Genomic DNA, 22,644 nt, shown 5'->3' with positions numbered 1-22,644 from the left:
TGTTTTTTCATTCCGCATGCAACTGTGCAACCACCATGTAAAATGTTGGACATGTTATTGGTCCCTAACATGGTATGGATGCTATTTGCGCCGCCTTTTCACCTCCTTCTCATGCATAACCTCCCACTTGTCCAATAAAATTCAATGATCCGTTAATAGTACTCTATAAATAGTAATATGAGACTCAGGCATGGTTTCTTCCACACTTCCCTCTAAGAATATACCACTCAACTTTAAGCTCAAATGGTCTCTCTCCTCTCAATATTCTTCCTTTTCAGTGCAACCTTAAGCATTGGAAACCTAATCCGTGCACAAATTCGAACGCCTCGACCTTTTTTTTTTTTTTTTTCGGTCCTACTTTATTCCTACACTTTTTGCCTCTACCTCTTTGCCGGGCGTGGGAGTCGAAACCCAAACTTACGCGTTCCTCTCCCATCCCCCCCTAGAAGGTGGGGATTTGAAGCCCTCATCTCTCCTTTCCATGTTGGAAGAGTGGCTATTGGGGCGAATTCCAGTGGTTAACGCCTCGACTTAGTTATTATGGTACAAATCAATCTCCTAGGAAGTTGTAGACTAAGCTTGTAATTCCTACTTCTAAATTCAACAATTGTTATGTAAAGATTGATATTATGAATGGGCAAATTTTTTTGCCTCTCTAGTGCTCTGCAAAGAAGTATTATTTTAATATTTGTAACTCTAACTTTGACGAATGAAACAACTACGATGTATGGTACTTTGGAAATATTAAATTATACCAATATCATAATTTATTCATGTGTGACCTATCGTATTCTTAACTTAGATATAAGAGAGGATTTTTTTCAATGGATTTTTTGAGCAAATGAGGAAGTTATGAAGACTTCTTCTCAACTCTTTGATATGGGTTGCTCATATATACTCACATTAACACAATATAATGTTGCCTCTAAACTTAATACTTAGGATTGTAAATTATCAAAATTGCTCTCTCCTTGTTGGAGGAAATTGATTGGTGATTTTTATGCACCTAGGTATGTAATCTATAACCTCCAATCTATGTCTATATTTTACAGTTATATACATAAACGACGGGTTTTGGTCATTAGGCAATTAATGCTTAATTGGTTTTGCATTAGATAGGTCAATTGGCTGCATATTATTGCTAGTAGAAATATTGACACTTGGACCCCTGGAGTGCCAAAAGTTGTCATGAATGGACATTGAAGTGTTAAAAGTTACGAAAGTAACACTTAAGTACCAAAATCGAGTAAAATTGATCACTTAGGGTGCGTTTGGTAATGTTTTTGTTTAAAAATTGTTCTAGGAAACAGAAATAAAAAAAAATGTTTTTATTCCGGAGAACAATTTTTGAACAAAAAAACGCATTTGGTAAACTTGTTCGGGAATAAAAAAAAAAAACAGAAACACGTTTGGTAAATTTGTATAATTTTTTATTTCTTTTATTTTTTAATATTTTGATTTTATTTTTCTTATTTTCTTCTTTTTTCTTTTCCGGCCTCTTCTTTTGGCCGGCCGACGGGGCCGGCCTCGCCCGGCCACGGCAAGGCTCGCCGGCCCCCGGTGAGGCCGAGCTCAAGCTCGCCCAAATCGGCGAGGCCGAGCCTCGCCGGCCGCCGGGCGAGGCTCGGCCTAGCCGAGCCACTTGCCCAGTCGGCGTCACACCTTAGTGGCTCGGGCGAGGTTGAGCCTCGCCCGGCCCGGGCTGGGCAAGCTCGGCCTCACCTTGGATCTGGGTGAGCTCGAGCTTGCCCGGCCAAGGTGAGGCCGCCGGCCCTCGTCGGCCGGTCGCCGCCATGGCCAAGGCCGACGACTAGCAAAAGAAAAAAAGAAGAAGAAAATAAAAAAGCATTTCTCAATTTTGTTTCGAAACAAGAAACAAGTTTTTTTTTTTTGTTTCTATTCCGATGTGTTTTAAACAAAAAAATTTTTGGAACAAAACTCACCTAAACGCGTTTCTTCATTTTTGTTCCTAGGAACAAAAAAACAGAAATTTTTGTTCTTGAGAACAGAAACAACTTGCAACCAAACGCAGCCTTAAGTGCCAATTCGGCAAAAATCCGATCAAAATGCACACATGTGTAATTTCTAGTGAAATAAGTGCAAAATGACATCGTTTTGCACGCTAACGTGGCTAGACAATGCAAAAACGATGTCGTTTTGGTGCTAAAGTAATAAAAAATTAATATAAAAATGAATTAAATTAGATTTATTTAAAATATTTAAAAATACAAATACATATATTAAAAAAAAAATAAAAATAAAAAGAGGCGGCGAGGGCTAAGTCCTTGCTGCCACCATCACGGGAAGGGCCGGTGACGGAGGGGGAGGGTCGGCCAAGGGCCAAAGCTTGGCAACCCCAGGCCACCCTCGGTTGAGCCCTCGCCGCCGCCACGGGAAGGGCCGACAACGGAGGGGGAGGGTCGACCAAGGGCTAGAGCTCGGCAACCCCGACCGACCCTCTCCCCTCGTCGTCGGCCCTTCCCGATGGCGGCGGCGAGGGCTCAATTCTCAGCCGCCTCCCTTTTTATTTATTTATTTTAAAATGTTTTAAATAAATTTAATTAAATTAATTTTTATATTAATTTTTTACCACGTCAACACCAAATAACGTTGCTTTTGCATTGTCTAGCTACGTCGGCATGCAAAATGACGCCGCTTTGCACTTATTTCGCTAAAAATTGTGCATGTCAGTATTTTGGTCGAATTGACACTTAAGTGATCCATTTTGTTCCGATTTTGGCACTTAAGTGTCACTTTCGTAACTTTTAGCACTTAATTGTCCATTTGTGCCAACTTTTGATACTTGAAACATTCTTTTGCCGTAGAAATATAATTTAACATCTATAATTATCTAATTATCAATTATATATATATATATATATATATATATGAATAAAAGAGATTTCACTAAGACTTTTTTGATTGTACATAATGATGATGATGCTAAGGCGAGAACGATGATGATCGTCACAATAATTAAAATGAGAGTTTTTGAGCATTAATGCTGTCCATTAGAAGGTAGTAATAATAACAATAATAATAACAACAATAACAGCCCATATTTCTAAAGGCGAGTTTTGGACAATATTTTAGTCAATTAGTTATTTAGATCATTGCCAACAGAGAGTTAAATTATACCTCTCATCAATTCAATAATTCCAGAAGTGAGTTTTGTATAATAATTAAATTCGTTATAAGTACTACAATTCATGCCATTGGGAGCTTAAAATTGTTCTCTTAATATAAAATGACTTCATAGAATTCTCACGTCAATGTCGAGAATATATTAATCATCAAGTTGTTCAAAATTAGACAAAGGAAATTATCATTTTGAAAATGTATGAATTATTATTTATCTACATATTCACTCATTTAGTGGTTTCATAACTGTAATATTTAGTTATTTACCCCTACCGGTGCGAAAACTAGTTTTGTCAATTGATGTGATTACCATATTAAATTCCAGTGGAAAAGAGGAATCACCATTTCTTAATGACTTCACTGTTTAATTTTCAAGTAATTATATCCAGTACACGAGAATTTCCAATCTTATACGAGAGAGAGAGAGAGGCTAAAGCTTTTCCCAATTCATCTGATGAACTTTTTTATACATCTAAAGATAGATAAATACTTTTACTCTAGGGATGAACAGCACACAAGGGTATCCTAAAAAACAGAAGGGAAAATGCTGAAACAACTAAGATATAAGAAAACTTTCCTCTTGTTATTTCTCCAATATGCATTTGACATAATCATACAGCAGAAGCCAAAATCTTTTCAATAATACAACATGAACAAACAACCTGACCTAGAGACATCCCCACAAAGGAAGTCATCTTAGAAGTTAGAAACCGACTGCATATGTACAGGAAAGGATGTGGCTACTGTAGAATTTTTGGATGAGAGTAAAACTATACACATCCCTCCATTGCTCTAACTAATATTCAATACCCTCTTCAGCTTCAGTCAAGCTCTCATCATTTTCATTTAACAAGTAGTCACATAGCTCCAAAAGCTGATCTGCAAGGGGAGGAATCTGAGGATTGCGCCGATCATTATATCTGTGGGCATTGAACGTGATCTGCCACACGTCATGCCTAAAATCCTCGCGGTTCTTATACTCCATCCTCCTAACCTTCTCCCTAATAGTGGACAGATCCATTGGCTTATCAATGATGTCCAGATAGTCTGGAGCCTCTTTCTTGGTGACGGGTTTCAAAAAGAGATAAGAAACCTCCTGCCTGCCCCTTAGTGTCTCCACTATGCGCTCCAAGATGTTCGCCAATCCAACCTGGAATAAGTTCCATAATTAAATAAGCACGCAGAAAACTGAGTCACGTAATGCATGGAATATACTCCATTTGAAAATCAGTATATCCAACTGGAAAGGGAGCATTAGACCAGAAAAATGAAACAAAGATTTCGTGTTCACTGGAACACAGCAATAAATAGCAATTATCAACTCATCCAGTAAATTGCCACCACATGAATTCCTTCCCAAACCTAGTCCAAGTCATTTATGAATGGCATCAACTGGTCAATGCAGTTGCTAGAGATTGCTCATACTCATCACAGAATACTAAATCTACAGCCCCAATATGAAATTGCTATAGCTAACTGTCATGCAATCCTATAGAACCTCCGTTAAAGTGAAATATAGTTACCGGCAACAGTACTTAAGCAATGGACTCAATAGAAATGAAAATCGGGTATAAAACAGCAGATGAGTACCTCCCCGCCTCTACGACGCTTTGTAGGTAGGGCATAGTCTGCACTCAATTTTCCAGGCTCGATAAGAGGCTTCCTCTTTGCTGTCCGGTCCCTTTCCAGCATCCTTTTATCGTTTCTTCTAGCCCTATAGTCTTCTAGGTACTCATCTCTAGCTTCAACCTTTTTCATCTTCTTCTGTTTCTTCTTTGCTTTCTGCCGCTCTTCCTCTTCCCTCTCCCGTCTTAATGACACTTCGTATTTTTGTATCTCAGCTAACCTTTCTCTCTCTTCTAACATTCTCATTTCTTCCATATACTGCCTCTTTGTCCTTTCTTCTCGCAATCTCTCCATATTTCTCCTCTTCTCTTCTTCTTCCCACCATCTTTTTTCTTCCCGAGATTTCTTCTTTGATGACGACTCTGTCAAATAAGTGTTCTCTTGCGTCCTGTATCTCTCAAAATCTGACAGTTCTATGATTTTCTTTGTCTTTCTGTGCTCAAAATCAGTACTTCCTTCCTGACTGGCCTGGTCCAGGTCAATAACTTCTTTTGGCCTCTTGATAATTAACTTTTTGTGAGATTGTTCCTTTTCAATATCTGCCGGTGGCCGTATGACAATAGATGGCCTATGAGGCTCAGTTTGTGCTTTTTCTGTATCCACCGGTGGCCGAAATACAATAGAGGTCTTCTGTGCTTCTGGATGGACTCTATCAGCATCAGGTGGACGGCGTATCACAATAGAAGGTTTATGGGATTCAAGTTGTACATCTGCTGGTTTTGTTTTGCTAGAGATAACTATCTTATTCACCTTCACAGCAGACTTGTTCCCACCATCGATAATGGACATTGCCACTTGTTCTGAACCTTGGGTAGAGCCCAGAGTGATGTCATCAGGAGGCTTGTCAATTGATCCACATTTGAGCTTCAAAGAGTGAACTTTTGTTTTGGAGCCAGATTTCTGACCTTCGGTGTTTTCTGCCGGAGAAATTTTTGTTGCACTCTTAGGCATCATCTTCTTTGTCACAGATTTCTGTTGGGGAAGACTAGCAGGATCGACTAAATGTGACTTCCCCATTGCCTTATCGGGATCAATGGCTTCTGCCTGTGAATCGAGATCCTCTCCATACCTGGGGCAATTTTTGTTGGTTCTCATGTGTCCAAGCTGGACAAAAGAGAAAGACAAACATTACGACATTATCACACAACATAAATTTTCCGAAGTGGTTGAAGTCACAGACCTGTCCACAGGCCCCGCAGACGAAACTCTCTCTGGCTGATTTCTTCTCCTTAAAGATCTAAGTCAAATTGGAGACCCAAATTAGATAGGAAGCACAACAGGAGAAGACACCAAAAAGCAGTGTCTTACAATAGATATAACATATGTTAAAAGAAAGAAGAATGAAGGTTCACCCTCACACATACAGAAACACACAACATGATGTGTGGTACATGGCTGCTGAAGGATGAACTCTATAGATTGATTTTTCAAGGACATACCAGGTAGGAATTTCAAATGTTGCAGAAGCAAGAATTAGCAAATGTACTAAAGCTAGATGTGTTGCAATGGTGCTGGGGTGTTAGAGGCTGATTCTTTATCCTATCTTTGTTCATATATAATACTAGGAGTTCATCATATATGATAATTTAGTTATGCATGTTTATAAATTATTTCAAACGGGAGAATAATATGCTATCTCTAATAAATGAAATGAAGCAAAAGTTAAACATCAATGATCCAAACACAGAAAAAGGACATCTGTTCAGATTTGTCCCCTTAATATTCCATGAATCAAGTATATCGGTGCATAATTTTGTACAGGGTGGCTTCTACCTGAAGCCTTTTCGTATACAGGGGCGGTACCCCCTTAATAACTTCTTAACGAAACATTATTTATCATTCAAAAAAACTATGCCCTAGATTAAATAAAAAGTACATCCATTATCTTGGGCAATCTAAAAGCAGGGAAAAAAAAAAAAATCCCTCAGTCTTGCTTCCACTGCACCTTAACTTGCTGTTGGCAAATTTTTCTATCCAATCTAACAATTACAAATGAAGACTGCTATGAGTCCAAAAATGTTACATTATTAGGACACACATACTTCAAACTTGCAAATTTTCCCATTAGATGAGAGTAGTTTTCTTCTATTGTGAACTTTCAATTTCCAAAGTGTATGACAAGTGTTCTACTTTTTAATTATTTCATTATTGCCCAAGGGAATTTCGAAATGAGAACTTTCCCCCAAAAGCTATCATATTCACTGGATAGTGTCTTAACCAAGTGCAACAGCAACCCAAGCAACAATCTGCAAAAGACAAGATGGCTACAGGCACTCTTGCAAAAACAGATAAGACATAAGTGCAATCAAAGATTCAGCAGATTACAGTCATGGAAGAGATAGAACAAATAAGTTGACTTGCCTTCATTCCATCGCCCAATATTTTAATCTTCTTAGCTTTCACCTTCATTGGGAAGTTCTTTTTGGCTAGCAGAGTTTCCACCTGCCAAAAGATTTAATTATCAATCCAACCAATACTAGGGGAATGGTTAACTCAAACTATAGGTAGAAAGTGAAAATTGACAAGGTGTTAAAGAAAATGATCCATTAAAAGCTGGGCTACGAATAAGGTCAAACTTTAAGACTTGTGCTCACATCTTCCTGATCACCATTCATACTCTGCTTTGAACCATCACCAGCAACTGAGCTTGATACTTGCTTCACTACTTTCTTTGGTTTTTTGATGCGCTCCCCTTCTCAGAAACAAAAACAGGTTGTAAGCCTGGACCAGGGCCAAGTTCCTTCCGTACAGCTCCAATCTTTTCTTTCTTAAACAATTCTGTCTCATCATCTGCACACCATTATTCAATCAGAAAGGTTTATCAGTGCCCGACATATTCTCTAGAGAAACCACGTCAATCATGAGCTAATTATCAAAATTAAGAAATTTTGTTCTCAATGAATGCTACAAACAAGAACTCATGAGGGACCAGAAAGGCTACATAGGCATCAAAGAAATTGAAGTTGGCGCAGGGAAAAATGATCGTTCTAAAGCTTATTCATTTTAAACTAGTAACCAGCTAAGTGCATCGTCTTGTAAGCATCACATGCTAAATCTTATTTTCTATATAATGTGCAATTCGTAAGTGGTAACAAACAAACATTATACCATCCATGAGCATCCTGCATAATTCAGCGGCTTCAGCAGCTTCGTCTTGCACCTTTTCCTCAGCCTCAACCAGGGATGAATGCCTCCTCATTTTTAGTCCCTTGACGACATCAGACCTATCATGCTTGCGTTCATTAATTGCTTCATCCCCTTCAAATTCTTCCGCATCAAGCAAATTTTCTAGGTCCCCTGCAAAGGAATCTAGGTCGCTGTTGGATTCTGAATCGCTAGCACCTTCATCACCATCGATAGCTGTAAGAGAATGGAGTTGTCGATCCCAAATTTCCTGACATTTTTCTCGGGTTTGCTGCTGCAACTGAATAAAAGACATTCTCTGACCACGTGCATATTTACTAATCGTCGTAGGGTCAACCTTAATTCCAGAAGCAGCTTGTTCACTAGAAAGTTCGCGGATCATTGCTATCCGATGCCACCTAGTCAGCTTAGCTATAATGTCATCAGGCACATTGAATTTTAGAAGAACCTGTAATTCAGAAAGTAGTAAAACCTTAGAAGCGCCAAGAAATATTCAACCAGGACAAAGGGAAACGTACAATTTGACTGGCAGAAGCACACCCAAACTTGAATCAGTTACTATTTAAAGATTTCTCAAGAGGTGTCTTTTCTTCAACGGAATTTGCTGGACATTTTAGTGAATGGTGCAATACCCAATTTGCCTCCAGTACGCAGCAAATAAAGATAATCATGACAAACTAAAATCAGGAAGGATTCAGGTAAATCCATAATGAAAGCATGAGAAAGTATTCAATGCAAAGGGGTTCAAATGTTTCATCTCAATTTGTTGCCAAGCATACAAACCTCTCGTGCAGCTTCCATGCTGAGTCTACGTAAGTCAGCATCTGTGCCAGTAACTGTGGAACCTCCACGAGCAGCAGCTGCTTTCTTCTTTGTCATTGCACTCGACATTGGTGCCTTTGGAGCAGCACGAACATAACTAAAACCAAGACCCCGACCAGATGGGTCGCCAACACCAGAAATTTCCAAACGCTCAAGATTTTCTCGAACCTGAATAAGGTAACCAACAGATGATGGGTAAAGTTAAAAATAAAAAAAGGCAGAAAAGGGAGTAAAGTGCACCAAAATCCCAAAAGTACAATGAAAAAGCAGACATCAACACATTGACTGAGATAAGTGCAGCCAGGTCCCAGGCTGCAGAAAAGGAAGTACAAAAGCCTTTTGTATATACATCTATTTTGCATAAAGTAACCTGGTTTGTACAGGCGACAAAGTTGCTGCTCAAGTTCCACGGAGTAATTTGCAGTTCCCTCTCAATGTGTGATGCAGCAGCGAGGGCAATTGCCTCATTGGGAAGCTGACTCATTGCAGATGCAATTCCAGTTGGATGCATAAGTCTTGTTATTCCTAAATGTTTGAGCCTGTAAAGACCAGCTTGCATACTTTCATATGCACAGACCTGACAACAAAATGGAGGAGAAAATCAACACATGTGGAGCAATTGATTTCATATGGAACACTTTTGAGGGGCAGTTAATAGAGTGTTATAGTACTATACAATCATACTTATGGGCAACAAATATTCACGCACTTGTCTGACTTCCGAGTACAGATGAAAGACGAAGCGATTGATCAGTGCAGGTCACATCAATGGCCCAAAAAACAAATATATACAGGTCACATTGGTAATATCCACATGAAACAGTTTGCACATCATGAAGAGCAAGAAGGTGCTAAAAACACGCGGTCTTATAAACCGTTAGATAGAACTAAGCCAAGTGCCAACAAGTTTCAACCAAAAAAATAGTCTTGGCTCACCAATTCAACTTTCTCAACATCAAATAGCAGTTAGAAAGGCTTCCATTTTGATCATAGGTGGTGCAGATGCCAACAAATGTTTAAAAGTAGATTGCATCACTAAAGATGGGATGCCTGTATATGTGACTTGGATATCAATTTGGATGAGATTCCTTTATTCACATTTAGACGAGTTGAAATAAACAAAGAACCCTTCAGTTACTGAGCAAACTTTTTTAGGTACTTTATTCATAAATTCAGTTTAGTCATGCCACAGAACAGAAGCTTGGATGGCGGACCTTTAATTATAATCTATATATTACCTACCGTCCATCGGCATAAAAAAAATTCCTCCACTAACAAATTATTCACAAATCTAATCCAACCATCAGGCTAAAAGTTCTGTTCTTAGATGAATTTATCCTACAGTTGAACTCACTATATCTATCTCGACATGCTGCTTCACCATCTCTTCTAATCAATCTTATGCATGAACTTCAAAGATGCAAACTCAAACACATTATTCGCTTCGAGGGAAACACAGACAATCTAGAAAACAGCTCTTACTTTCTCTGGCGGCACTAATTTTCTCAATGCTTCTTCTGATGGAATGTGGAAATTGGGCCTCATTTTCCATATCCATTCCCCATGGGAACCCCTCTGTCATGTTCATGCACAAAAAAAGAACTACAGTCAGGGAAGAAACTGCAACTTCAGAGTACAACAGCAGCAGGAAAAAGAGCCAAAAACAAGCATGTGTATAAGTATATAATGGACAAACCATACATTAACCAACAAAGTCAGAATATTCCAAATCTCAGTATTGATGCAAAACTACCTTCAACTCGGCACATGGATGCTTTTTCAATCTATTGCGGAAAAAGCCTTCGGACAGGTTCGGGAACTGTGAGGACAACTCATCTGCACGGACATAAGGAGCTACACTGCGTTTTTTAAGGGCACGAAACTGTCGAAACATGTAAACCAGTACTCTCTTCAAGAGAAAAGATTGAAGGTCTTTTGTTCCTGGAGACATAACTTCCATGAGAGGCTCCTGCAAGTGTGGGAACAAAATCAGATGACTAACATCAGTCTCCCCCATCTTCCAAGAACCCTATTGTAAATTAAGCAACCTACTGTGCGACAAATTCAAGAAGATGGAAGATTGTTTCACAAGCAACATTATCAACAGTCTATCTATAACCACATTAAATCGAGATTCTACCTTCAAAAGCTCTCCTATTCCTTCCTTTCCATGCTAAAGATGACCGAACAAAAAAAGAATTAGCAAGGCCCATATTAATGCGATTTGTCTGGCTGTGTTTCACAATACAGGAAGTCACATGCCTCTGAAATTTCTAAGAACATTCATCCCAGTTTTCTTTTCTTACTCACACGGTAGATCTATTTGCCACTAAAATTCTTCTTGTCATCTGGATTTTCAAAACAATTGCACTCCCAGTTAGTTTCATCTAAATTAAAAGAAAGTTTCATTTAATATATGCCTCCTCAAGATAGCTATCCAGAAACGTAACTCGATTATCTTGGACAGTGCGCTAAATAGCAATCTTAGGTCTTTGTAAATCTTAAAAGTTCTCCCAGCTTTTCACCCATAATCACCAATTGAACAGCCGACAAAATTCCCCTGCCACTTGCCTTTTCTCCAAATATTAATTATTTTGAAATATGGCCCTTTTAACATCTCATCATCTATAAGTTTTGCACTGAACCATTTCCATTCTTCTATCTTATCCTTTTCAAAATTATGATCAAGTCAAACAAATTTCTTTGATTTATCCAAAGAAAACAAGCACATAAGACTCAGAAAATAGTAAGTGTTAAATTTAAAGAGTAGTCAAGATAAATTAAACTGGCAAAGGAGACTATAGTGACATTCCTTCGACATCCAGCATGTTTAGAACACGACCGGACTTTTGCCATGCTATCAAAATGCGAAAACAAAATTTTGAAGGCTTGCAGTTGCAGAAAACTCTCTGGCCCTACTTTTGGGTGTCTGAGACATGATTATAACAGGTTCCAATGTGAAACACACATAATCTGTTTTGTGCAGAGACCTTCGTACTTTGCCATAGCTTATTCACTTAATTATAGTGTATAGAACCAGTACCAAAGTTACAGTAGGACAGCCAATAAACCTCAGAGCGCATCAGTGCTTTACATTCATCTCAAGAAAAAGTGAATATGCTATTAAACTGATACATGGTTTATATATGACAAAGAAAACAGAATTTATTTCCCACACAAGTTAGAGTTGATATCCACAGAGCAGCAGCAAGGATATAGAATACACACCATAAACAATTATATCCACCTCATTTTAAGTCAAAGAATGATTAGAAAGAAAGACCATCACAGCTATAATTATCAAAAGAAGCACCTAAGAAAGAGTATCATTAACTTTTAGGACTGACCTGTTGTCCGACAACATTAATCCTGTCGACCCGTCTAATAGAAAGCTTCCCTTTTGGTGAGCGAATCAAAAGATAGTCGGTTGAGGACACCTTGTGAGGAAATACAGGTGCTCTATACATGTTTGTTTCAAGAGACGATTGCGCGTAACCAGGTTTTATGTCTCCAAGGAAAGGGGATTTATCAGCAGAATCTAGTACCATCACAGTCCCCAGACTCTTGTTTTCACTACGTAAAGAGATGCCATTTTGATCACTCGGGGCTGTTTTCTGATAGTATGTGCAAAGTCTCGCGCCCATCCCTGGATTGCTCAGCAATAAGGGCCTTTCCTCACAATACCTACATTTTTGCTCAGAGAAGCACCACTTTAGAACTTCAATTTGGAATATGCAACCAGGGGGTGGGGTGGGGTGGGGGGGGGTGTTTATTTTTTTGTGTGTGCGCACGCGTGCACGGGGGTGTTTATTTTTTTGTGTGCGCGCACGCGTGCACGTGAGAGAGAGAGAGAGAGAGAGAGAGAGAGAGAGAGAGCATGGATATGGATATAACTGAAGGAGAATGGTCTCAAGGGAACTATTTTATATGACAAAGACTTGCTCAATTTGCATCCACAGAAAAGCATAGCATCAATCATTAAACAGTGGGTCGAATAAAAGAAAATGGGGTAATAGACAAATGCATATTCCCACTTATACAGTAGCTTTCAGTCACTTACTCCATTAGAAACACATGACCGTCTTTCAAAGAGAGCTCAGATTTCTTCTTGAATGCACCAGGAGGACGCAGAGACTTATTCTCACCAGGAATCTTCTGTGCCCTGGGCAGTAAATGCAAATTTGTACGAACAATATGTATCAATGAGTTTGGTTGGACATTTTGATCAGCAAGAGATTTATGGTCTTCAAGTTCATTTCCACGGTAAAAGATCTTCACTGGTTCAGATAGCTTGAAATCTGTAAGAGAAAAAATGAGCTCAATTTCTACAAACAGAGAGACATTTGCAAGATAAAATTCAGTTAAATTCTCAACCCTGAATAGAAATAATGTCAGAGAGATTAAAACCTAGTTTCTTTGAAGCCTTTGTCTTAATTGACGAAATAGTCTCCTCAGCATCAACATGAAGTTTACTTCCTTTGCCCCCCAAGCTCTTTACAATAATCTTCATTGGTCCTTGAGTAGATAGCTTCCCTTGCTCCTTAACTGCAACCTCATTGTCGTACGGATACCAAAGAGCTTTAGGTCGATGAAAATTGGCTACATCTTTACTGTAAACAAGATCAAAAGGACATATAAGATGTGAATCTCAAAGTTAACAGGTAACGTTAACACGACAAACATGACACTAACTGTATGCTATCACACTAATATGGACAGATGAATCTTAGAACGTGCATCAAACAAACAACTGACAGCCTCATTTAGGAGATAATTTGGAGCAGAGGTCTTCAAGAAAGGTAATTATAGCAAGTTATCATTATTAAAAATTCTTTTTTTGGGCAGATATAGCCAGTAATTTGAACATCCAACACTCTGAGCACTTTCACATGCTACTCCTGGATTATTTAGGAACTTGCAATAATGAAGGCTAATAACAGCCAATGAATTTGAACATCCAACGCTCCGAGCACTTTTGCATACTACTCCTGGATTATTTAGGTACTCGCATTAATGAAGGCTAATAACTGAAACTGCCCATAAAACCTACTTTAAAAAAAGCTCAACAACATGAATGGCCAAATGTGAACACATCATATCATTAGACCATCAAAATCAATTATCAGCCTATATATTTGATAATCATTTTATGGAGCGTAACAATAGACATTGTAGAAGCTTATAGGTTCCCAAAAAGGAAAATATCAAGTATAATGGCAATAATGAAACAGGGATCCGTCCACACAAGACCTTCCATTTGAATGAGGCTGGGCATTATAACATTAGACAACAGGTCATATTAGAGAAAAGTACAGATACTGAATTAACCTACAGATATCAGTGCCATCAACCAAAGACCTAGATTTTGGTTCAAGAAAAAGCTTCAGCAAGGCAAGATCAGGACAAATAGTCAGATAACTTATTCAAGAACTTCCTACTAAAAAGAAAAGAAAATGATAGGACAAAGGACTGATGTTCATTTAAATTATGGGTGATCGGTTCCCAGTCCATTTCCCCGTTCCGGTCCAGTCTAACCCCACCCAGGAACTAGGAATCAGACCAACAGGACTACTTCCCCATTTCTGGAACCGGACCAAACGGTCCGATGCGCAGGCAGTCCAATAGAACTGGTGGATTTACATATCTTGGCTTAAAGTTTTGGATTAATTGAATTGCCAATGCACGTCGCAATTCAAAACTGGGATTACGTCCAAGATTTGTGAAGACGACTGAGAGATGACGGGGCCGTGATTGTAGGGGCATGCTCAAAAGAAGGAGGAGGATTTGGTGGATTCTTTTCCCTAAAAGACGGACTTACAAATTTAAGGAAGGTGCGAGTAAGCGAGGGAGGTAAAATTGTTGAATTGCTGCAGGAAAAGAAAGAAGCAAGAAACAAAAGGTGCAAGTTCGATGAATCAATGCAGCGATATGAAAGAAACAAAGATTTGCTTCATCATCTGGAATGAGCAAAGCGTGAGAGGACATTAGGGTTTAGGTTTTCAATTTACTTCATTAAGAAATAAAGAAAAATAGAAAAAATATAAATCGGTCTGGTCTGGGCAATCGGTTCCCACCCTGGAACAGGAAATGAGAACTAGACCGTGCCCCTTATAACCACCCAAAACCGGCCAGTTTAGTCCAGTCCGAGCGGTTCATATGCTCACCCAGTTTGAATCTCTAAAAACGGCTTGATATAATCCCAAATATAGATAAGTATCTTGATGCTGAATGCAGAACGATCATATGATGTTGCATAAAGAAGAAGTACACCAGACCCAAGGAATCCTTATGAAACCATAGCAACTCATTCTTACTTGCTCAACTTTAGTTTCATCGTCTCCAACTTAAGGGCAGGTGCTGAATGATATACTTCACCACCATAAGCAATGCGTTTTTCAGAGCTAGTATTAAGCTGCTGAGACGTTTTCCTGTTTGAATAGAAAATGTCATTGGCAATGTCAAACTGCCAACCAGAGAGTCTACCATGACTGATCAGCTCATGAGAATCATGACTAATGGGGTCTGGAGATCGGGTCATCACCATAGCCCCTGCATGAAGCCAAAAATTGTTACCATCCTTGTCATCTAAAACCTCAAAAAGCATACGTCCATCTTGGAGATCAAAAATAAGCTTTGGTTTTGCAATTGAAACAGTAGGCTCCCAGCTTATCTCATCAACCCAGGACCCATCCAGAATGTGTCTATTCTGCAACGAGATTTTGCTAAATTGTGTTAAAGCATCACGCTGAAGCTGCTCTTCTGTCCTTTTATCCTCCAAACCATCTCCATGGCAAAATTTATCTTCCAAATGAGACTCTAATCTCAGAAGTTGGGGATGGAAGTCCTTGGAAACTCCAAGATCGGAACACCTCAATGTGCTGTTTGATCCAACAGAAACCAAAGAAGCAGGACACCTTAATCCATCCATCTTCTCAATTTGGGCCATCTGATGCCCTAATTGAAGATTTTCTGATCCAATCTGTGGCTCAGAAATTCCACCAAATGAGTCTCCTAAATCAACTATGCGTAGCTCGTGGTTTTCAGCAGAATTTTCAGGGCTTGGAGGACAACCATCCCAAATGATGCTATTTTCCCAGTCTTGCTGACCAAGAGGATAGAAATTAGGACTTTGAGGCAACTGCCAAACTGAAGAGAGGTCTATTGTTAAATCCTCTTTCATTGGTCCTCCACTAAGAAAAATGTCCTCGTCAGCTCTCAGAGAAAATCTACCTTCGCTGTGCCCAGCACCATAGTTTTCATACTGTGTATCACCGCTGGTATTCCCCAATATGTCATCTTGGACTTCTTGTACCAGTTTAAGGGATGAAAGACCCTGACTCAAACCTCTTAAGAAAGCCTCTTCATCTTCTTCCACAGCATGAGATGCATCTGTAGACTTAAACGTCTCTGAAAGGAGGTGAAAGAAATTCAGAACAAAATGCGAAACCAAAATCACTCCCACCCTAATTTAAGAGCAAGAATGAAAGACAACACAGAAAGTTGATGAGGGAAAGGAAGAAAAACTTCTAACAAAGGAAGGAATAAATCTCCCAGCCTAATTGAAGAGAAAGCATGAAAAACAGTCAAACAGTTCCTTAAGGACCATGTGTAAAACCATAATGAGAGTATTTCACGGTTCTTTAATAATGAAGCTGCAGTGTTTTCTCAAAACTCTCCTATACTTCCTTCCCAGCCCCCCCCAAAAAAAAAAAAAAAAAAACATAAACCTCTCTTTTCTCCCTTCCAGCAGAAGGAGGAATAAGTATTCATACTTTTATCTTCTTTACTTACAAAATGTAGATGCTGCAGGCCTTAAGCTCCTCTTCACACTTTTCTCACATACCACCAGCAGAGGTGATGGAGATATATGTCTCCTCCAAGAACAAATACAGTAATAGGATATGATCTATCATAGTCTACAGCACTCCAAAAGTCTAAAAAGCATCACCAACAATGGTTTTAAGTTGCTTTGCAGTTCCCAATGAGATTGGCATTTATAAAAACAAACAGAATAATGATGGAGTGGCCAGTATTTGAATAGCTTTGAGCTGCTTATATCTTGTTTTTTATGATACCTTTTCTCTACATAATTCCTATGCGTTGGTTTTACAGTTTTCTCCTATAATTTATCACACAGTGCACATTTAGCCAGAACGAAATCATCAACATGAAGAAATTAAGATACATGCATCGGAGAACAGAGATGAATCATAAAGAAAGGTCACAGATGCTTTTCTTTGGATTCTTTCTACATTTTCTTTCCGTTTTTCTTCTGTGGATTTAAGTGATAAAAGAATCAGAACTTCTCTTCTGCTGCAGCCATTAGATATCATTATTCTTGGTTTTATTATTTATCATTGCCTTTTCTTTCGTTGATTTCAATAGCCCAGTATACAACTATCAATTTCGTATTTTTGCTGCTTTGTGCCAAAAAGAGAAGCATAACTAATAATTTGATATAGGGAAACATTTTTTTTTTTTTAAATTGCAATTACATAAAGGGAATATTGCAGGAAAAGATTACTTAATTAGCAAAATACCTTTGTGGACTGAGGTCTTGTGATCCCTTCTGTAACTTTTCTTTGAAAACTCATGAATGCCAAATATTTGGGAAAACCGTAAAATGACCATCCCATTTTGAATACACAGAACTGGTAACAAAGAAGCAGCTTTATCCTCCGATGGTTCCTCATCAGCTTCAGCTATATCCTGATGTGAGTGTAAATAGTTCAGTTGAATATTATTTAGCTAATAACAACTATGCTGGGAAACACAGCAAAGCCCTTATAAGAGATGTCAATAAAGCAAGTTGATTGCAAAGATTTTATAAAGCTTAATTCACGACTTCAACAAAGCAACACTTAGTAGAAGACCTATGATGGGCTTATTATATAGGCTTTACTCCAAAGAACCAATTTTTGGCTCAATAAAAAGCAAGAGACAAGAATATGTGAAAGGAACGTGATTATACACAAGATACGAAGTTTCACCAATCCCCACAATGAAAGATATCTGAAGAGAAGTAGTCTCTAACATGGAGGGAGAACTTCAACTCTATCATAAGCAAATTAAACACCCAATCTAACCTGAAATTCTTCAAAAGAAGCAACTGGACTTTCATTATGCGGAGAGGCATGGCATTGCTCATGCTCAGCAGATATACTGCCTTCGGAGAAAACTGCAGGACTTGCAGCCTGCACTTCTGAAGGAAGAATGTCCTTATTACCAATCTTATTAGCTAGGAAAGGTTAAGAACCGAGACATAGACCATCGAAAAGGTTAAGACACATATCATCCAACATCTTGCTGTAACAGCTTGAACAATAGAGATTTATTCTCCATTTTATGTACCATCAACAATTCCCATTTACTTAGTGAGCTTCTAAATCATGAATGATGTGGCCTAAAACCAAAAAATTAACACTTCAGACATGATGTCAAGGCACCAGAATGTATAAATAAAACCAATAACAATAACAGTTCACATATAATGTCAAGGAACCAAGTACATCGAAGTACCCTCCTGTAAGTAGCATCATCAAAAAGGTAATGTCTTGGATGTCATAGGTTTAGGGACTTTGTCATTTCTAGGTTTTCCTTCTGAATGGCACCCCATAACGATTTCATGGAAACAAATTATGCTAATGTTGCATTTGAAATAACAGTATGGTGTAAACGATGAACTCTTTGCTTTATTGTCATCTTTCTGCAAGGAACCAGACATTCTAAAGGAATCTGAATAATCAAGCTGATAAAAAAAATAACATGCTAATTTTCTTAAAACCTGGGTGACTACTCTATATCATTTGAATTAGCATTCCTTCCATTTCTTTTAATGATCGCAATTCAGAAGTAGTGGTAAGCATTAAAAACAACAATAGGTTCCAAAACTCATAACAAACAGCTTCAGTTGTGCAATTTATACCATACTTGAAGAACTATGAAGAGAAAGATGTCTAATCAAGTAGGAAAGGATGGCATAGACCAATGCTATACCTTAATGATTGCACCCAAATGAATCACAGTGAGAACGAGCATCTTTATATAAGGAACTCAGAATGTAATGAGGCTGATAGCAAACCTGATAAAGCAGCTTGTGCAGCATCTTTATCTACGACCTCCTGCTCTTTCTCATCTTCCTCATCCTCATCATAATTTTCATCATCATATACTGAAGCTCTATCATGCAAAGTAGCAAAAGGAACTTTGGCAGATAAATAATCCTTCTCTGGAAGCAAATTGTCTTCCTCACTAGCAGCTTGGATCTCTGGACCCTCGTACTGCTCCTCAATATCTTCATAGTCAACAGCATCTTCAGCCTTCTCATCGTAATCTGGTGGCAGAAGAACCCACTAGAAATCAGAAGAAATGGCTCAAACTACACCAACATACAGGCAGATGAAGCTATAGGATCTACAGAAAGATATGCATAGCAGACCCAAAAAGTTAACATAAATGGTGTAAACAAGTAATATGGGATACTATAACCATCATGGCAGAATTATTTATACAAAAATGTAGTTTCAATTTACCAAAGATTGTAAATTAAAAGGAGAAAAAAAAAACCCCCACCGTTAACATACTCGACTAGGAAAAAAAGGGTCCTCCGAGAATATGTTATTCAATTTAATGGGATGGGGATTCAACTGCCACAACTATAAATTCCCTGATGAATCTTCATCCAGTCAATTATGAGATAAAGAACAATCATAAAGCATATTGTAGAAAAAAAAATCAGTCAAACAAATTTCCAGATTGAGGACATCATAAAAGCATCCCCAGCTGTAAGATCAACAGTGAGTTAGAACCACCAGTCCAACCAAAGTTTCAATTTTCACAGCATCAAAGATAGATCATGTAAGTTCTACATTAGTAAGATAAGATGATATTTTGGTCAGACATCCTCCACAAACCATCTACTGACTTCATAGTCATCCACTCAAACCAAGCAAAAAGGAAAAAAGAACAATCACCTTGTTCAGCAGCATCAACAGGCGTCCTTGGTGATTTTACAGATAACTGAAAATTGAGAGATTGTTAGCTCATTGAATTCATGAAACAGCTTAAATTGCCAGCATGATCAGCTAAGACAATAGAGTAAAACTCTCGGAATCCATTCTTAACAAAGGTCAAACAAATTCATGCAAAGCATTAAAACCTCCATACATCAATATCAGCCAAAGATGGACCAAGCTTGTCAGCCAATGCCGCAAGATGCTCCTTTGCATCCTGCCACATAAAACAAATATGATAAGCAGAACATACAGCGTCCAGGAGCATTTATATATGTACCATACAAAAGAGAGGCTGTTATCTCTCACAATTTATTTCTAAGCAAGCCTATTTTGCAGCACTCTACTTGCAGCATTTGAGCAAAATCATTATCTTATGTTACTTATTGCCCCATATGTGACAAGCATGAAGTGCACGATAACCATGAAACAACAGGTTTATGACTAACTAAATTACGTTTACCCCAATTATGCACAGAAAACATGCTTAAAAGGAAGATTTGTAATACTGGCATAGATGCCACAAGACCAAATGTTTAGCTCTCCATCTGGTAATGCACCTAGAACTTAGCCGGTAACAAACTATCCATCAAAATCTACTAAAGTCCGCAGCCAGGAAGTTTGGATATCTAAAGCCGTCATTTGTCCAGAATGCACTTGAGCGGGTTTGGATATTAATTTACAAAGGATGCAAGTAATATCACATAGAATACTTGAACATTAAAGTATTCCAGCTAAAGCATCCCACAGTCACCCAAACTATTTCAGGATTAGTCAAAAGAAAAGCTCCTGGCCACCTCTAATAAATTAAAAGCTCCACCCGGTAATCTTACTGAGCTCAACTACACCAGCATCGGACATGAAAGCGTAAATGCAATCTATATCGAAAGAAATCACCTCATCAAGATAATCGACGTCGAGGTCACCCGAGTTATCCACATTTCCAAACATAAACCCCAGAAAGCGGTTGCCGCTCCCACCCTCTTCATATTCCTCCTCGTCATCTGTCAATTCATTGGAGGCAAATTATCATCTTATACGCAACAGAATTGAAAAGACAATTCACCAGAAGAGCAAATCGTTTCAAGATTAACAGATAGCGTGATCAAAGTTCACGTCTTTCACCAGACTACTGCGTATTTAACTTAGGGTATTCGGCAAAAGCACTCGTACAAAACTCTCTTGTCACCCAGTAATCCATCGTATCATGCAATCCGCTTGAGGGGATGCATAATTATTAACCGTTAAAAACTCGTGGTGGAAGTGCAGAATCAGCTATACCATCATCTCGACTGTCTTCCGAACCATCGCCGGAATCGTAACCCATCTTTCCGACACCGACGCCGACACCGAGGAGGCCCCGATACAATGCGCCCGCGGCTCCGAGCTGTTCCCAGTGTTCTCAAGGGCCTGCTCGAATCAATCCTTTTCACGGTCGTGCTTCCCTCGCCCCGCCTCGGTCCCCGCAGCAGCTGATCGATCAGCTGCGATGCAATTGGCGGGTGGTTTTTCCGTCGCGGAGGTTCGCCGGCGACGGTCGACGGTTCGCCGGCCGGAAGCGGGCGCTGCCGGAGGTCTTCTCTTCCTCGTCGGGGGGGGCGTCGAATCGAAGGAAGGGCACGCGGGGGCGTCGACCTCGACCTCCTCTATGGCGGTGATGAAGAAAAGCAGAGGGAACGAAGAAGATGACCGGAACAAAGGAGAGGAGAAAGACCGTAAAAATGACTCAGATTATATAGAGGTTTGGGAAAAGGCCAAAAAAAAAAAAAAAAAAAAAAAAAACCTAAATTGTATCTTGACATTATCAAAAAAAAATTAAATTATGTTCGTTGTAATAAATTTACACTAATTTTCTTTTACTAGATTAAAAAATCTCAAATTTGTTATATTTTGATGATGATTAATCAGTCATAACAATGTTCTTTATATTTCACTTAAACATTGTAGGTGAAATTTCAACGGAAGATGAATGTATCATATAGTTATAGGTTTAGAATTTTTTATGATAAATATGTTACGCTAAATATAATTTAGGGTTTTTTTTTTTTTTTGCCCCAAAAAAAAATCTCACTCCATAAATTTGACAAATGATATATTTCAATCCACCAAATATCAACTCTTATTTCTAAAGATATATTGTATTTTATTCATATTTATTGATGTTAATTTGCATATTGACAGAAGTGATAAAATATAATAAATTTATCTATTCATGTCAATAGACTATAAACTCAAACATATTCACGGGATTTTCATCTTTTATGAGTTTATTTACTTTTCACGAAAACTAGATATGCCTTCGAGAATGAATAGATTTTAAGAATATACACACTTTTTTTGTTTGTGTGTTTGATAACTGTATGTTATCATATTGAAAACAATATAGTGACCAAGCATAATTTCAGATTTTTCATATCTAGTAAAAATTGTATTTTTACAAACAATATGTTTTTAACGAAATAGAAATACTTTCATCTTCGTTTGCAAGTAGAGAAAATAGATTTGCTTTTTGGATTGAATTATTTAACTCGGCTCAAATTTTTGGCCTTTTGCACTTACTAAGCTTAGGCTTGGTATGTTTGGATGAGTAAAAATAGGAGTAACAAATTGAATTTTACCGTTAGATTGATAAACAGCAAATAGTTTCTATTTTTTTGAATTAGTTGAACAGTTGCAATGCCCAACAAATTCTAATATCTCTTCTCGATAGATCATAGGAGATCATAAGATTGGACTCATTAGTTTCTCTAATTTAGTTAACTCAATATTAACGAACAACTAATTCATTTAAAGGTAATTAGGTACACAACGGTTAAAAACGATACATATAAAAAAGGGGAAAATCATAAATAATTCAGAGGACAACATGGAAGTTGACGACCCGTACGATACATATAAG

At 38.3% G+C, this 22,644-nt stretch overlaps 1 protein-coding gene across 1 annotated transcript; it reads right to left on the bottom strand.

Annotated features, from left to right (window-relative positions):
• Positions 1-3,703: 3,703 nt before the first annotated feature.
• On the bottom strand, positions 3,704-21,435 carry LOC104419885 (transcription initiation factor TFIID subunit 1). The gene is made up of 21 exons (XM_039302636.1): positions 21,027-21,435; positions 20,643-20,749; positions 19,900-19,962; positions 19,707-19,752; positions 18,815-19,066; positions 17,820-17,935; positions 17,274-17,442; positions 15,048-16,140; positions 13,141-13,343; positions 12,794-13,031; positions 12,081-12,417; positions 10,487-10,702; positions 10,216-10,308; positions 9,104-9,310; positions 8,695-8,901; positions 7,876-8,359; positions 7,362-7,459; positions 7,129-7,209; positions 5,948-6,004; positions 4,732-5,871; positions 3,704-4,291 (listed from the first exon to the last, which is right to left on the bottom strand). The coding sequence occupies exons 1-21, from the start codon at positions 21,070-21,072 to the stop codon at positions 3,938-3,940; spliced, it is 5,607 nt and encodes a 1,868-aa protein (XP_039158570.1). The 5' UTR covers positions 21,073-21,435; the 3' UTR covers positions 3,704-3,937.
• Between the last annotated feature and the right edge of the window lie 1,209 nt (positions 21,436-22,644).

The sequence above is a fragment of the Eucalyptus grandis genome, chromosome 9 (genome assembly GCF_016545825.1).
Source record: "Eucalyptus grandis isolate ANBG69807.140 chromosome 9, ASM1654582v1, whole genome shotgun sequence".
NCBI classification, from domain to species: Eukaryota; Viridiplantae; Streptophyta; class Magnoliopsida; order Myrtales; family Myrtaceae; genus Eucalyptus; species Eucalyptus grandis.
The sequence above is the reverse complement of the archived record's forward strand: the minus strand, read 5'-3'. Positions and strand labels throughout refer to the sequence as shown.

Bases quoted from the DNA above. Each gene is read 5' to 3' on its own strand.
- LOC104419885 (XM_039302636.1), bottom strand. From the start codon at position 21,072: ATGGGTTACGATTCCGGCGATGGTTCGGAAGACAGTCGAGATGATG. The intron at 17,443-17,819 runs GTTAGATTGGGT...CACTCACATCAG, and splicing joins CTTCTTTTGAAGAATTTCAG to GATATAGCTGAAGCTGATGA. The intron at 12,418-12,793 runs GTAAGTGACTGA...GCAAAAATGTAG, and splicing joins GGTCATGTGTTTCTAATGGA to GTATTGTGAGGAAAGGCCCT.